General features: G+C 42.6%; 1 protein-coding gene across 1 annotated transcript; it reads left to right on the forward strand.

Moving 5' to 3' along the window:
• The first annotated feature begins 702 nt into the window (after positions 1–702).
• LOC106603847 (gamma-aminobutyric acid receptor subunit alpha-6) lies at positions 703–16,682 on the forward strand. The gene is made up of 10 exons (XM_014198035.3): positions 703–942; positions 1,084–1,211; positions 1,675–1,742; positions 2,535–2,755; positions 3,213–3,295; positions 3,393–3,536; positions 3,910–4,062; positions 9,450–9,703; positions 13,904–14,157; positions 16,613–16,682. Exons 1-10 carry the CDS (start codon positions 854–856, stop codon positions 16,623–16,625), a joined length of 1,407 nt encoding a protein of 468 aa, XP_014053510.1. The 5' UTR covers positions 703–853; the 3' UTR covers positions 16,626–16,682.
• The last annotated feature ends 561 nt before the right edge of the window (positions 16,683–17,243 follow it).

Here is a 17,243-nt window from a genome sequence, read left to right on the forward strand (position 1 = left end):
CACAAATCACTTTGCTCTCACATTTGCCTTTGTGGTGTATTAAATAGTGCTTTATTTCTCATTTAAAATGAGACCTACAGTTACTGTACTAATCATAAAAGATCTGTCCGTATAACTGTGATTATATCTTAGTGGTATAACACAAGCAATACTTTTGTGGTAACAGTCACATTTGTGCCAAATCGAGAATGAACTGACTTTGACAATGTCACTCCAGGTCAGTGAAAGCTTGGAGCAAGCCAGCAAACCCCTTCCCACTCCAGCCTTGCCAACACCACCACCACCACCACCATCAGCACAATCACATGCACCATCCAAGGTGTATCTGTTTTTTTGATTTCCTATTTGTTAGCCCACATGCTGATGTGCAGGAGATGTGAAGGACAGCACGTGCAAACAGACTGTCACAGGTGTGGAAATGGAAACAGCTAAGTTGGACATGACCAAGTCCAACATGCAATAATGGAGTGATGCTGTTATCTCCTCAACTTTATTAGGAATTATGATCTGTAAAATGCTCTCCACCCCAGAAATTGAAACCATCTCTGGTGCAATCTCTTCCAGGAGGATATTTGAGCCTTTTCCAAATCTCCAAACGGGTCCAAACTAATTCCCTGCCAAAACTATCAGTGGATTTCTTCTTTCTTATCTCCCATAATGCCTTATTCGATTATTGTCAATGCCCTCCGTGCCTGCTCTTCTTCAGTCTCTTAAAACTCTTTAGTTTCTCAACTGAGCGAGTCAGATGAGGCGCAGCCGCACTGGGGAAGTCGAGCAGGACTGGCGCAAAAGCCTTCTCGTTTTTAGACTAAGCCGTGTGATCAGCGTTTTGTATGGTTTTAAATGATGGAATATGGAAATTATAACAGTTGACCACGGCTTTGTGGCTGTGGAGTGTTTACGAGGCATGGCTTTCGTTTTCAATTGTTTTTTTCTGTCCTGGTGAGTACAAGTGAACTCATTTCCCCCCGACTTTACGCGTGTTAGAATGTTGATAAATGTACATTATGCAACTTTGATGCAGTAACAAGTTGTATTGAGTAGAATAAGCCACCAGATAATGAATATGCACTTTGTCTACAGTGTGAGCAATGTTTGGGGAAATCATGTGAAATCAACGCAAACTGAGAATATCTATTTGGATAACATCACGCGTGTATTGGATAGATTACTAGATGGATATGACAACAGACTGCGACCTGGATTTGGAGGTACAGTAATACATATTTAATACTTCTAACAGGTTGTTTGATAATGTGTGAAATTCAAGTCTACTCACGTAGTAATAAAGTTTTCCTTTCCACAGTAGTGAGGCGCCTATGTTCCAGATAGAGCATAATTCTTGGTCACTGTCCCATCGTTGGAAGCTGCTTTTAGTGTCATTAATATAACTGTCGAATTTGTGACATCGAGTGTCCAGGCAATTAATATAACCCACTGACCACAGGGTTTCTTTCTCACAAATTGCTAAATTCCAATCCTACTAAGGGATATTATTGTGCTGACGTGTAATAGCCAAGAACTACAGGTCAAGTAACTGTAAACTAGAAAAGTGATAAAATTAACAATAACATCGTTTTTATCCTGTCAATATCTCACATCCTTCCATTTGATTTTAGACTGAAGAGTTGTGTTTATTTATGTCTTATGTCAAAACAACATTTATCTTTGTAGGTCCAGTTACTGAGGTCAAAACAGACATCTTTGTCACAAGCTTTGGTCCAGTGTCAGATGTTGAGATGGTATGTGGCCTCATTACTACTTTATCCAGTCCACTTATATAACACAAAACTCCAGAGTGTTTGCATTTATTTATATTTCAATAACACATACTTGTGTTAGTGCAGACAGGAGAGTATAATTGCTTGGTGCTCCCAGTCCTAGCATGTCCGTCCACAGCCTCAAGTCATATTCCTACCAGCCTTCATTATTCTGGGCAGGATGTCATTATTGCAGCTTAGGGATTTTAATCTGGTTGACAATCCCTGTCAGTGAGGGTCCCGAGCCGGCTGAGCGTTTGATTTCCATTACACACTATATTATTTTTCACAGCATCTAAAACCCACTTCTGGTACCATGTGATCCACTAGTAGCCATCCCATAGGCAGTATAGATAAGACCAGAGCTAAAAGTATTCCTGGTTTGAAAAAGCCATTATCCATTGAGTTTTATTTCATTATATATGGCAGCTAAAAGCTGAACTGCGTACACATCAAGAAATTCAAGAAAACAAAGTAAATCAATACTGTTTGGTTAAAATTTGGATCATTCTTGGAACCTGTAATGAAATACAGTCAGTTTTTCTTAGTGGAGAAGTTGAGAAATATGGACCTGCACAGTACTTCAACAGATCAAAAACAACATGTAGGGAAGACTCTAAAATATTTAATATAGTAATCGTACTTATTATTGACATTTCATTAACGTAAATGAGGTCACTGACATACTGTAGGCTATGTACTGTACTGTACAGCAATGTCATCGTTAGCATATTAATTGATTGCTGATTTGATTTCCAAACTGCAATGTTGTAGGAGTACACTATGGATGTATTTTTCCGTCAAACGTGGATTGACGAGAGGTTGAAATTTGAGGGCCCCATCGAGATTCTGCGTCTCAACAACCTCATGGTCAGCAAGATCTGGACACCGGACACATTCTTCCGGAATGGCAAGAGGTCAATCTCTCACAACATGACCACTCCCAACAAGCTGTTCCGCATCATGCAGAACGGAACTATCCTCTACACTATGAGGTACTACTGAGTCACAGCCATCCAGGTCCAAAACAGACCTGTGTAGGACAGTCGTCTGTGTTCTACCGGACATCTATCTGAGTATCATACAAACACAGTCCTGGCTATGGTTTAGCGCCCGGCATTCTCCAACCAAGTTCCTGGAGAGCTACCGTCCTGTAGGTTTTCGCTCCAAACCTAATCTAGTGCACCTGATTCTAATAATTAGCTGGTTGATAAACTGAATCAGGTTAGTTACAACTCGTGTTGGAGTGAAACATACAGGACGGTAGCTCTCCAGAAACAGGATTGGAGAGCCCTGGTTAAGTTATTTGTGCGATACACGTCAACTTACCCAGGCATATCTCTATCAGTACTGCTTTGTTTGGCCTGGTACGTGATCAGTTGTAGATGATCATAGGTGACCATTACTACTGTACATAAGGTGTGTCCAACACTCTTTGCCATTCCATTGCAGATTGACAATAAACGCAGAGTGTCCCATGAGACTGATGAACTTCCCCATGGACGGCCATGCCTGTCCTCTCAAGTTTGGTAGCTGTAAGTTGTCCTTCATAAACCTCAGTCAGACAGATGGTTCCACCAGGCTAGCTGGTGATTACAGAATGACTACATTATCTTTATTTTTGCTGTCCAGATGCCTACCCCATGAGTGAAATTGTGTACACATGGAAAAAAGGACCACTGTTCTCTGTGGAAGTACCAGAGGAGTCCTCCAGCTTGCTACAGTACGACCTAATAGGACAGACAGTGTCCAGTGAGAGGTTAAAATCCAACACTGGTAAGAATAGATTCATTCACTTAACGCTTTAGTAATGCTTAAAGAAATAAGCTTCAAAAAGAACGATGCTAACAATATGCATACCGTATGCTTATGGCTTTGAATGAAGATTTCAATCTAAATCATTTTTTTATTTCTAAATGAAATTTTCATTTGAATCTATGCTTGTTTGGTACACATTCAAACTGCAGCATTTGACATGTGCTAGAGTATGCATGTACTGCATGTACGATGTCTCCCTGAGAAGTTCACTGTCTCATCTGTTTTCTGTAGCACAAATCAGTTTTGTGCTCTGTGTGAAATGCTGATTTGCCAATGTGTTTGTTCGAAACTCTCTGTGCCCACAGAAAGTATTCCATTTGTTTTCTGACAGGTGAATATGTAGTCATGACTGTTCACTTCCACCTGCAAAGGAAGATGGGCTTCTTCTTGATTCAGACATACATCCCCTGTATCATGACCGTGATCCTGGCTCAGGTCTCTTTTTGGATCAATAAGGAATCGGTTCCTGCACGAACTGTATTCGGTAGGCCTCCTCCTGATCTCCACCGTTACTCCATTGTCTTGTCCACTATGCTTACGTTACAAGGTAACCCCTACAAGTCCCAATATAAGTTGGAGTTCCCTTAAAGTGATATTTACATTTACATTGTACATTTTAGTCATTTATCTAGGTTGGACAACCACATAGCACTGTCATAGTAAGTTCATTGTTCCTCAATGGAGTAGCTATCAGCAAGGGGGCACGTGCAAGTGTTAGTTCACAAACAGTTTTTTTCAACACCAGAGCCTCTTTAAGATAACAAAACAACTAACCTTGGATAACACAGTTTCATCACGCATAACATGATCTATTCTGTATCCTTTTATGTAAATTTGGTGAAGGTGTTGTACTTCAGTATTTTAATGTGTTTTCTTGGCAGGACATGGTAATGGTTTGCATTATGTAGAGTGGTACTAGAGAACATAGGTAACACAGTCACATGGTATCTCTTATGTCTTCTACCTCTTATCTCTATTCCCTCCCAATTGGATCTGAATGAATATTAAAAACTGCTTTTCTGAAATCGGTCAAACCCGGGCAGAGAGCGGGGGGATGTTGTTTACTTGAACTTGTTCTGAGGAGTTGCAGGTTCCGGTTGTTCCCATTACATCATGCTACACTTGCTTCAGCCTCTAGCCTCAGGAGCAGAGCGCTCTTAAGTTTCATTTGCCATCCTTTTGATTTTCAATTTAAATTTCCTCAGCTACATTTTTGTGTGCAGGAGCGGCTGCTGGCCTTTGTAGATTATGGCTCTGTTTGGAAGCTTGTCAGCATTTTGACAAGCCCACACTGAGGAAAAAGATACCAATCATTAGTACGTGTTCAAGTTGGGCCCAATATGAGACGCACATATGCAGAAAGTCATTAACCTCCCACATCCTGCTGCTTTCATTTGGCATGGTAGCGGGAGTAAAACGCTGTGGAGATATTGGAGTGTTTTTAGTGTGAGCATGGTGTGTCCTTTATGAGGCTGTTGCATTCAACATATTGGATTTTCCCCAAACCCAAGAATGACAGGCTTTATCTTCACAGTTTACACGTTTTTTTTTTTTTGGCCTTAAGAAATTCTATGATTAAGAGATTGTAAATTGCTTCTGTAAATACAATGTATTTTAATGCTTTGCTGGTGACACAACAACAGAACAACAGTAATATGGGGCACAGCGAGAAGCCAGTAGCTAAATAAGTTGTGGTAATGCACTGACGTGTGCAGATGGAGAAAGAAAGAGACAGAGAGCTATGTAGAAGCACTCCATCAGGGTTAAAGCACATTAGGCATTGTTGTTGTTGTGTGCAGCTTCGCAGGCTGGCTTTCTAAGAGCTGAAAGTCTCCAGAGCTGAAGTCTCACAGACTTGAGTGGGCCTAATTTGTACCTTGCTTTTTGCCTTTAAAAGCACACGGATGCCTCAAGCTCTTCATTTCTTTCTCCTGTCTTTATCCTTCATTTCCTCCTCCTCCTCATCCTCCTCCCTCTCTCTCTTTCTCTCGCCTCCTCTGCTTTTTTTCCTGACACGATTTCTCCCATACCCTTCTTTCCCAGTGCGTGATCATTTAACAAGTGCTTGAGTTTGACAATTGTTGGCAATTGTGGGGGTTTTATGGAGAGTTGCTACTGTAGCTAGCTTTATGGGGAGTTGGTACTGTATCTAGCTTTATGGAGAGTTGGTACTGTATCTAGCTTTATGGAGAGTTGGTACTGTATCTAGCTTTATGGAGAGTTGGTACTGTATCTAGCTTTATGGAGAGTTGGTACTGTATCTAGCTTTATGGAGTGTTTGTACTGTAGCTAGCTTTATGGAGAGTTGGTACTGTAGCTAGCTTTGTGGAGAGTTGGTACTTTAGCTAGCTTTGTGGAGAGTTGGTACTGTAGTTCGCTTTATGGAGAGTTGGTACTTTAGCTAGCTTTGTGGAGAGTTGGTACTGTATCTAGCTTTGTGGAGAGTTGGTACTGTATCTAGCTTTATGGAGAGTTGGTACTTTAGCTAGCTTTGTGGAGAGTTGGTACTGTATCTAGCTTTGTGGAGAGTTGGTACTGTATCTAGCTTTATGGAGAGTTGGTACTTTAGCTAGCTTTGTGGAGAGTTGGTACTGTATCTAGCTTTGTGGAGAGTTGGTACTGTATCTAGCTTTGTGGAGAGTTGGTACTGTATCTAGCTTTATGGAGAGTTGGTAACTGTCATTCAGAGCTGAAGCAGCACTTAAATGCATTGAAACATTATTACATCCACTTAAATCTACATGTTCCCCTGTGCAAATGAACTGTGTAAATATCAAATTGACAAGAGCATAGCAGGCCAGTGGTCAATGACCCTTTTCTTTCCAACTGTTTTAGCTTTTTGAAAACGATCTCAGTGAAATTATATCTGTACCTTGTTAATGGACCATCATAGAGCTTGTAAGGGTCTTTAGTGTGAGCCCAAAGATTAAAACGTACTTTAAATACATGTGAGAGATGTATTACCGTGGTTGTATGTAACACACCTTGTATCCATGGGTCTGTTTGCATGTTGAATCTCCACAATGTAATTCATTGCTTAGATAACTGTTGTCACACTAACTGTAACAGATTCAGGCTCAACTACATTGCCTGTTGTTGCTGTTGTTGTTGCTGTTGTTGTTATTGTTGTTGTTATTGTTGTTGTTATTGTTGTTGTTATGCAGCCAATCAATTTCCGTAGTAGCCCTGCCTCAGATGAACCTGACCATAGTATTACTTAACACTTTCAATCAATGGCAATTTATTTGTACTCCCTCGAAACATAACTTGCAGTGATCCACTTGAAAAAAGCATCTCCATTCTGGAAAAGGTTGTACAGATTGAGGTTCGCTATCGATTTATATCAATATACTGTACAGGTGCAGTAGTTTATGAAAACTTTTGCTAGTCTAATAATATTAGCAGTCTCTTCCCTGTGTTATGATGAGATAAAATGGTCATGGAATTGTGAAATCTTGTACATCTGGAGATTCCTGTCTGTGAAGTCACTTGGCAGTCCAATGAGCCTTATACTAGTAGAAAGTATTTCAGACATGTACATTATATCAGCTGTATAGCACACTAAATTGCTTCATATAATCAGTGAACAGGACAGCTTTTCTACGTACTCTCTTCATTATCCAGGATTGGGACTTCTATTGCTCTATTTCCCTGTAAACTTGTTCCGTGTAAGCCTTTGTCAATTTCATCTGTGTCCCTCCTCATCATCATCATTACTGGCCGCTCCTGCTCATTCCAGGCCTGCTCGCGGCCCAGCCATTATTGTCTCCCTGAGAGGAAACTACACTACCCGGGCAACTCCTTCCAACCCATATCCCATTGATCACCATGTGTCAACCCATGCAAGTTGTGCTGCTCTGAAACCATCATCATCATCATCATCGTCACTAAAAACAGGCCATCCCATGACCAGTAAACACGGTGGATGGTATGACAAACTTAATCTCCTCCTCTAACCTTCCTTGACTTGTAAGGAAGTCAGAAATTCAAATGGATTTGTGTCCAAGATGTAACAGGAACAGTAACAGTTGACCCAAAAGAAAAGTTGACCTCATTTAGATGGATAACTAGCAAATAGACTATTCATCTTGAGAGTCAGCAACCAAAAACATGGCTTAGTTTCCTCAGCTAAAGCTTAGTATTAGCATAGTTGCATGCACAAATCAAGACAAATGCTAGGATGTTTCCAAATAGCATGCCTAAGTGACCTGACTTTTATTTGTTTTAGGCCAGCTTGTTAGGAATATACTTCATTACCACAGGCACTTCAGATGTTGGATCTTAATTTGCTCACGCTGTTAAAAGATAACTTTTCTGCAATGCAGGAAATGTAACATTTGTACTGTATTAGAGGTTTAAAAAGGCTTCTGAAGTTGTATTAAAAATCTCTGACTTGATTTTCCCTTACGAAAAATGTGTCAATCCCAATAAAAATGTCCATTAATTATAATCCACATAATAATTCACATTTCCTGTTGTGGCAGGATTATTTTCCTGCTGTAGCAACCTGGCTCAAATTAAGATCCTATATCTGTACCGCTCTTGTGTTTGCATGCAATGATGCTAAGGCTAAGCTGTGAGAGAGTAAACTAAGCCATGCTTTTGGTTGCTGCCTCTCAGGATCAATAGATTATTTTGGGTGTACACTGTGCTACTTTCATTACACTGTATGATTCACTATTGATAAAGTGAATACACTTCAAATATGGGTGAACTATTGATTTGGACTTTTTAACATTTCACTGGCCATTTATTTTAATACTATACAGGTCTCATGATGTATCAATATTGTCAGAACACATTGGTTTGGTTTCTGAGAGATTGACATTATAATCCTTCTTGGTATATAAACAATGGTGACCCTCCATCCAAAGGTGGGGGCAGAAGGTATCCTAGCAGTTAGAGAGGCAAGCCAGTAACCAGAGGGTTGCCAGTTCAAATCCTTGGTCTGACAGAAAACATCTGTCAAGAAATGAGCTGGCAACAGGAGGGTTGCTGGTATAGAATTCTAGATACCATATCCTGCTGTTGTGCCCTTGAGCAAGGTACTTAACCGCCCTCAACAACCGTTCCACGGTAGTCACATTTCGGTTGGACCTTGTGTACAAATCACGAATAAAGTGATCTTAATAGGACAGTGAGTGATACAAAGTGCTTAGCATTGAACTTGGACACAAATTAATTTCTGAATGAAAGAGCAAGTTTATTGGTTGAGTAGTGCATGTCTAGACGTGTGAACTTGTTGCCGAAGGCTAGAGATTAAACATCATGCCCACAAATTCAGTATGGCATTAATTACCATCTAAATGATCAATGGGCTCTGAGGATTTTGTGTAATGCAATACTAATCTTCATTTTGTAGGTTGCTATTGATTAAGTTGTTACAGTATCCTCAGTTACATATTAACGAGACAGTCTAATCTGATGAACCAAAGGCATAAATGTTGCTCAATGTTCAGTAATGTTAGATCTCAGTCATGAGAATTACAACAGAAATAATTATCTGAAAATGTATGATAAGGTTTAAACTATTGGGATCATAGAAATAACAATTTTCAGGCCAAATGACATGCTTGAATAGACCCTTAACTATTTCCCCTTAAGCTATTCCTTTGCATGTAAGCTCGTGTGTTCACATTACACTGCCCGCACAACAGCTCTAACGCAAACCATTGGATGGTTGACCCTCCAACCCCCTCCACTTCACTTCACTCCACTCCATGCCCTGACAATCACCACTCAACAAGATGATGGGCTGGTACCCTGGAAACCCAGCCAGCCAACCCTGGGGCTCTGGGATGCAGACAACAAAATGGCTGCCATGTCCAGTATCTCTGTCTAACGTTTCTCTATGTGCCCTGTGTATGCCAGGCATTACCACAGTGCTAACCATGACCACACTCAGCATCAGCGCCCGCCACTCTTTGCCCAAAGTCTCTTACGCCACGGCCATGGACTGGTTCATCGCTGTGTGTTTCGCCTTCGTCTTCTCAGCCCTCATTGAGTTTGCCGCAGTCAACTACTTCTCCACGCTGCAGGCCAACCGGGAGCTTCGCAAGGCGGCCTCCATTAAGGCAGCCCTGGAGGCAGCAGAGGCCGGGAGGACCGACGGGGAGTCCTCTTCGGTAATCCACCTCTTCCCTCTCTCCTCGTTTTACACTCCTCCCCCCTTCCCTTTCCTCCCATCTCTGTGTCCCTCTCACCCCCCACTCCTAGCCTGTGACAACAAGAAGATTTGGCGAGAAGAGACAGCCAGTGGCTTCGTGAGCACAGATTATGTGAAAGGAATAGATTAAGGGAATATCCAGGCAGATCATTACAGGCTCACAAGAAGCCTAGAGGGGACAGGCAAGCCCAATGCTTTTTGCTTCTGTGGGAAAGAGACTATTATTAGGTGGCTGCACCAAATATATGAACTAAATAGTCCAATTGGGAGGAGTTCTATCTCTCCATCTGCACCATTTTGAATTACTATCTATTTAAAATGCAGACAAATCTTAATGACCTGGATAATATGTTGTTGACTCGTTCTGACTGGTTGACTGATTGTAGACTGGAGAAGATGTTGTTGACTGGTTATGACTGGTCATTGACTGGAAAAGCAGTAGTTGACTGGTTGACTGGTTGACTGGATAAGATGTTGTTGACTGGTTGTTGACTGGTTGTTGACTGGATAAGATGTTGTTGACTGGTTGTTGACTGGATAAGATGTTGTTGACTGGTTGTTGACTGGATAAGATGTTGTTGACTGGTTGTTGACTGGATGAGATGTTGTTGACTGGTTATGACTGGTCATTGACTGGAAAAGCAGTAGTTGACTGGTTGTTAACTGGATAAGATGTTGTTGACTTGATGTTGACTGGATAAGATGTTGTTGACTGGATGTTGACTGGATAAGATGTTGTTGACTGGTTGTTGACTGGATGAGATGTTGTTGACTGGATAAGATGTTGTTGACTGGATGTTGACTGGATAAGATGTTGACTGGATAAGATGTTGTTGACTGGTTGTTGACTGGATAAGATGTTGTTAACTGGTTGTTGACTGGATAAGATGTTGTTGACTGGTTGTTGACTGGAGGAGATGTTGTTGACTGGTTGTTAACTGGATAAGATGTTGTTGACTGGATGAGATGTTGTTAACTGGTTGTTGACTGGATGAGATGTTGTTGACTGGTTGTTGACTGGATAAGATGTTGACTGGTTGTTGACTGGATAAGATGTTGACTGGTTGTTGACTGGATGAGATGTTGTTGACTGGATGAGATGTTGTTGACTGGTTGTTGACTGGATAAGATGTTGACTGGATGAGATGTTGTTGACTGGTTGTTGACTGGATAAGATGTTGTTGACTGGTTGTTGACTGGATAAGATGTTGTTGACTGGTTGATGACTGGATAAGATGTTGTTGACTGGTTGTTGACTGGATAAGATGTTGTTGACTGGTTGTTGACTGGATAAGATGTTGACTGGTTGTTGACTGGATAAGATGTTGACTGGTTGTTGACTGGAGAAGATGTTGACTGGTTGTTGACTGGATAAGATGTTGACTGGTTGTTGACTGGATGAGATGTTGTTGACTGGTTGTTGACTGGATGAGATGTTGTTGACTGGTTGTTGACTGGATGAGATGTTGTTGACTGGTTGTTGACTGGCTAAGATGTTGTTGACTGGTTGATGACTGGATGAGATGTTGTTGACTGGTTGTTGACTGGATAAGATGTTGTTGACTGGTTGATGACTGGATAAGATGTTGTTGACTGGTTGATGACTGGATGAGATGTTGTTGACTGGTTGTTGACTGGTTAAGATGTTGTTGACTGGTTGTTGACTGGATGAGATGTTGACTGGATAAGATGTTGTTGACTGGTTGTTGACTGGATGAGATGTTGTTGACTGGTTGTTGACTGGATGAGATGTTGTTGACTGGTTGTTGACTGGATGAGATGTTGTTGACTGGTTGATGACTGGATGAGATGTTGTTGACTGGTTGTTAACTGGATAAGATGTTGTTGACTGGTTGTTGACTGGATAAGATGTTGTTGACTGGTTGTTGACTGGATAAGATGTTGACTGGTTGTTGACTGGATAAGATGTTGACTGGTTGTTGACTGGATAAGATGTTGACTGGTTGTTGACTGGATAAGATGTTGTTGACTGGTTGTTGACTGGATGAGATGTTGTTGACTGGTTGACTGGTTGTTAACTGGATAAGAAGTTTTTGACTGGTTGTTGACTGGTTGAGATGTTGTTGACTGGTTGACTGGTTGTTAACTGGATAAGATGTTGTTGACTGGTTGTTGACTGGATGAGATGTTGTTGACTGGTTGTTGACTGGATAAGATGTCGACTGGTTGTTGACTGGATGAGATGTTGTTGACTGGTTGACTGGTTGTTGACTGAATAAAATATTGTTTAGTGGTTGTCTGGTTGCTGACTGGATAAAATGTTGTTAACTGAGTCTATCAGCTCTTCCTTGCTTGATGTTTATATTATACACTGATGTCAGCATGCTAAAATTCCATTGTTGAAATTGGATTACAGAGAGGACACAAGCCACATTGATAGGATAACCTGTGTATTATAACAATATCACACCATTAATCCTGCATGTTCAATCTCACCAAAACAAAACAATGGCACCGGTATTGACATTTTATGAGTTATCCCATCAATCTCTAGCTATATTATGGCAGCATGCAAAACAATGTAATACGCACTGCATAAGAATCTGCTCTGATTCTGAGAGCCAGCAGAGAATTTGAGCCTGCTGTCGTTTCAGAAATAGCTGCAGTATTAAAGCCACATGGTCCCTGCGTGGTTTCTCACCTCCGTCAGACGCGCACAGCATTCAGCAGCTGACATTTTCAGCTCCAACCTGGTCTGTGATGGAAGCCAGTCAAATTATGGCCCCGGCTCCACCCCACTCCACCCCAACCAACCCTCCCTCTGTTCCTGCTACTCACACCACCCCTACCAACCCTCCCTCTGTCCCTGCTACCCACACCTCCCCTACCAACCCTCCCTCTGTCCCTGCTACCCACACCACCCCTACCAACCCTCCCTCTGTCCCTGCTACCCACACCACCCATACCAACCCTCCCTCTGTCCCTGCTACCCACACCACCCCTACCAACCCTCCCTCTGTTCCTGCTACCCACACCACCCCTACCAACCCTCCCTCTGTCCCTGCTACCCACACCACCCCTACCAACCCTCCCTCTGTCCCTGCTACCCACACCACCCCTACCAACCCTCCCTCTGTCCCTGCTACCCACACCACCCCTACCAACCCTCCCTCTGTCCCTGCTACCCACACCACCCCTACCAACCCTCCCTCTGTCCCTGCTACCCACACCACCCCAACCAACCCTCCCTCTGTCCCTGCTACCCACACCACCCCTACCAACCCTCCCTCTGTCCCTGCTACCCACACCACCCCTACCAACCCTCCCTCTGTCCCTGCTACCCACACCACCCTTTCCAACCCTGCCTCAGTTCCTGCTCCATACACTCTGCTGATCTTAACTTGCCATGCATTTTTTATACACTGAGTGTACAAATCATTAAGAACACCTTCCTAATATTCAGCTGCACCACCTTTTGTTCTCAGAACAGCCTCCATTAGTTAGGCACTCTACAAGGTATAAAAAACATTCCACAGGGATGCTGGCCCATTTTGACTCCAATGCTTCCCACAGTTGTGTCAAGTTGGATTGATGTCCTTTGGGTGGTGGACCATTCTTGATACACATGTGAAACTGTTGAAAGTGAAAAACCCAGCACCGTTGCAATTCTTGACACAAACCGATGAGCCTGGCACCATCTGCGATACCTCATTCAAAGGCACTTAAATATTTTGTCTTGCCCATTCACTCTCTGAATTGCACACATACACAATCCATGTCTCAATTGTCTGAAAGGTTAAAGAAGGATTTTTAAGCTGTCTCCTCCCCTTCATCTAAACTGATTGTGGTGGATTTAACAAGTACCATCAATAAGGGATCATAGCTTTCACCTGGATTAACCTGGTCAGTCTGTCATGGAAAGAGCAGGTGTTCCTAATGTTTTGTACACCTAATGTATAATGTTGTATTGATGAATTAATCAATTACTCTATCTTTTATGATTTTTGTGCATATAACATACTGTGTTGTTATGGGAAATGGATTCAATTAAAACTGTGTTTTACCAAAATTAAACCCAACTCATTTCCTATTTTATTAATCTTAATTGCCAATGACTTACTGACGTTCTGGTCATAGATTTACTATAGATTCTCTCACTCCCCCCCTCCACCGATCTTTGTGTTGGTGTACTATACAGGATGCCAGCAGTATGCTGAAGAAGAGGATAAACTCCACGCCTCACTTTGAGAGGCCAGCGGAGGTGTTCCCTAACCCTCCAGTGAATGCCCAGGCCTTCCTCCAGCAAGGCTCAGCCGTGCCGTCCAACAACTTACTGACTGGCACCAGCATCATAGACAAGTACTCGCGCATCCTCTTCCCTCTGTCGTTCGGGGCCTTCAACCTGGTGTACTGGATTGTCTATCTCACTAAGGACACCATGGAGATGACAAGGTAAAGCATGGCTCTTGCAACGCCAGGGTTGTGAGTTCGATTCCCACGGGGAACCAGTACTGAGAAAATAAAAGTATGTATGTGTTGGACTGAGATCAAGTTGGTTGTTCTCATCCTTATAGATGTTCAATAGCCAATGGGAGATGATGAATTATGGAAGAGTGGCAGGTTCAGATCTAATTGATATCTGCAGTTTGTCACAGCTGTTACTCATACGCACAGGCACTCCCACTTCTTATGTGACACCTGAAGCTTTCAGTCACAACACTGTAAACATTCCGTATGCAGTGATATTGACATTGCATAGAATCCAGCTTCCTCATGGCTTCTGAGAGTGGTTTGTCAAACACAGATTCCTGGGTCAGAGATTGCTTTCCTACTTGAGTAGGAAGCATTAAGACACCTTCCGCTCATCTCTCTTTTCACCTGACAGCATCCGATTGATCATTGAATGCTACACACCACAGGCTGCCAAGGTATAGGGCTGCTTTAAAGACACAATAGTTGCCTCATGTCAAGGCAAATGGATTGAAATGAATGTGCTTTTGCGTTTATGAATAGTGGAACTACTGTACACTCTGGTTGAGGAAATGGCCCTAGTATTGTACATGTGGAGTGTGTGTTGAGTAAAGATGTGTTATGCATATCTTTTTTTATTCCTAATGCATCAAACATGGGATTCTGAGAAGTTGACACTTGACAGGATGGAGTAGCGTAGCGTGTGCAGCGCTACCGTTACACCACACACACAGAGGGCTTTAGAACAGCAGTGGCTCGACACCAGCCATTAACTTGGATCTTATTTTGCTTTACTGATAGCCTACCAGGTTTGTACGTGTGTGTTTTCTCACTGAATATAAACGTAAGGTGCCTCAGGCCGATTACATGACAGTGATAAGAGCTGACTAAACTCAGAAAAAAAGGGTTCTAAAAGGGTTCTTCAGCTGTCCCCATAGGAGAACCTGTTTTTGTTCCATGTAGAATCTTCTGTAGAAAGAGTTCTACATGGAACTCAAAATGGTTCTACCTGCAACCAAAAAGGGTTCTTCAAAGGGTTCTCCGATGAGGACAGCCGAAGAACCCTTTAGTGTTCTAGATAGCACCTTTTTTCTAAGTGTGTAGGGTTTGTTTCTGACTATTGATATGGACTATAAGTGACCAAGCAGTTAGCTACATACGCAGCGGGCAGCGTAGTGAAAGCCTAGGCGGTCCAAAGCACTGTGATCAAAAATAGAACAACAACCAGCCATTGAAGTGAGGCTCTCAGGATATGTGGATATGGTTCATTCTCCAAGTGCAAGCCATTGTCAGCTTTCAACTTCCTTGTTTATACAACCGCATTACACTGTATAGTTTTCCATGTGCTGCCTCCCGCCAACCTGATCTCTGGCTCTGGGAGCTGTACATTCATCCTAACCCACATGTCATTCGCATCTCTTGAAAGCCCCCTTTTTCATTTATGGGAAATACATATATTTTTCTGATGACGCCTGCCACTTAATTGAATGCAGTTATCACATTATCAGTGCATTCCTCCTTGCAGCCTCACTTTTGTTAGACAAGTCCCTCTGAAGAGGAACAGGGAGAAAGGCTCTTTAGAGGAGCAGAGCCACAAGACACGTTGGTATAAATAAATAGGATTGGGTCTTGCTATGTGTCCTCTCCTCTTTATTGCCCACTGGAGTACCACACTTGAAAAACAGCTCTCTCCTTGTCTCTCATAAATCAAAACACTAAATGTCATTTTTAACTCAATTCCTATTTTCCAGCACAGACCATTGCCATAACTTTGGTGTAATGATCATTCAATCACTGCATTTTAGGCAGAGACAATAGGGGGCCAGTAAAACTGTTGTCCAATATAAAGCAATAGAGTTGTGTTTATGATTACATTTAAGACATCACACCAGTGTCCATGCACACTACCATAGGAAACTGGAAACAGATATTCCTGATGACAATAAATCCAGTACTACACTGTTCAGGAAGGCTGTGCTCACAATAATCCCCTGGTTTGACACATAGACGGAGGAGGCGTAGGTGTGAAATAGCTGGCAGAGTGTCCCAGGGAAGAAATTATAGAGGCGGACTAGTTTCGCAAGGTCTTTGTCGACAGCCCATGAGCAAGGGATTGATTCAAATATACGCAGGCCCCTGCATGCCAACCCTGGGAGGGGAATGAAATTAGAACCCCTTTAGTGTGCCAGTTCACACTGCTGGTTGGCTGCTGTGCCATGTTAATACACACTCCATCTTCCTCCTGCGTTAACAAGATGAAAGCAGAGCTTTATTTGTTTTCAAAATGCGTCACATGTTGCCCCCGCACATTCCCAACCCCCTCAGTACGCCCTCTACTACACACAGCAGTGTCTCTGTTCACTTGATGTGACTGTGGTTATAACCTCTCTGTTTTTTTTCACATTCTCTTCTTGTCTTTCCTGTTTTTCTGTTACAGGGACAGCGTGTGAGCCACCTGCAGGAGTGAGCCCCCTCACTGATCACATACGCACATGGATCCCCCCCCCCCCCCCCCCACACACACACACACCCACACACACACACACACACACACACACACACACACACACACACACACACACACACACACAATTGTTATTTTTATGCTGCCTCCATACATCATTTCAGTGTGTGAGGTTTTGAAGGGCTTTGCCAACTCTTGACCTGGGAGCTCATGTTCACTCATAGCTTGGGCTCTCAGTCTATTTAAGAAAGGTATTCAATCTCTTTGTCTCTCGCACATCCCTCTGTGTCTTCCCCCCTGAAGAGACAATGTGCATTTGAACTTCTCTTCCATGTGTAATGCCCTTTCCCTGTCGCTGCCTGAATCAGTGGGTCTTTCCAAGAAGTGGCTGAGTGTCTGCCACAGGTCTGGAGGCAGTGGAGGCTCTTTGTCTGTATAAAATGACACACGGCTTGGCACCGTCTACCCTGGACAGTACTGGAACACACCTGAGGGGAGTAATGTGTACTGACTGACTGACTGACTCTATCCTCCCAATTTCAACATAGCCATCTTTCTCTATTTTTCGGTTCATTGGTTTATATTCACTCCTCTCATGGAACAT

The sequence above is a fragment of the Salmo salar genome, chromosome 04 (genome assembly GCF_965601325.2).
Source record: "Salmo salar chromosome 04, fSalSal1, whole genome shotgun sequence".
NCBI lineage: Eukaryota > Metazoa > Chordata > Actinopteri > Salmoniformes > Salmonidae > Salmo > Salmo salar.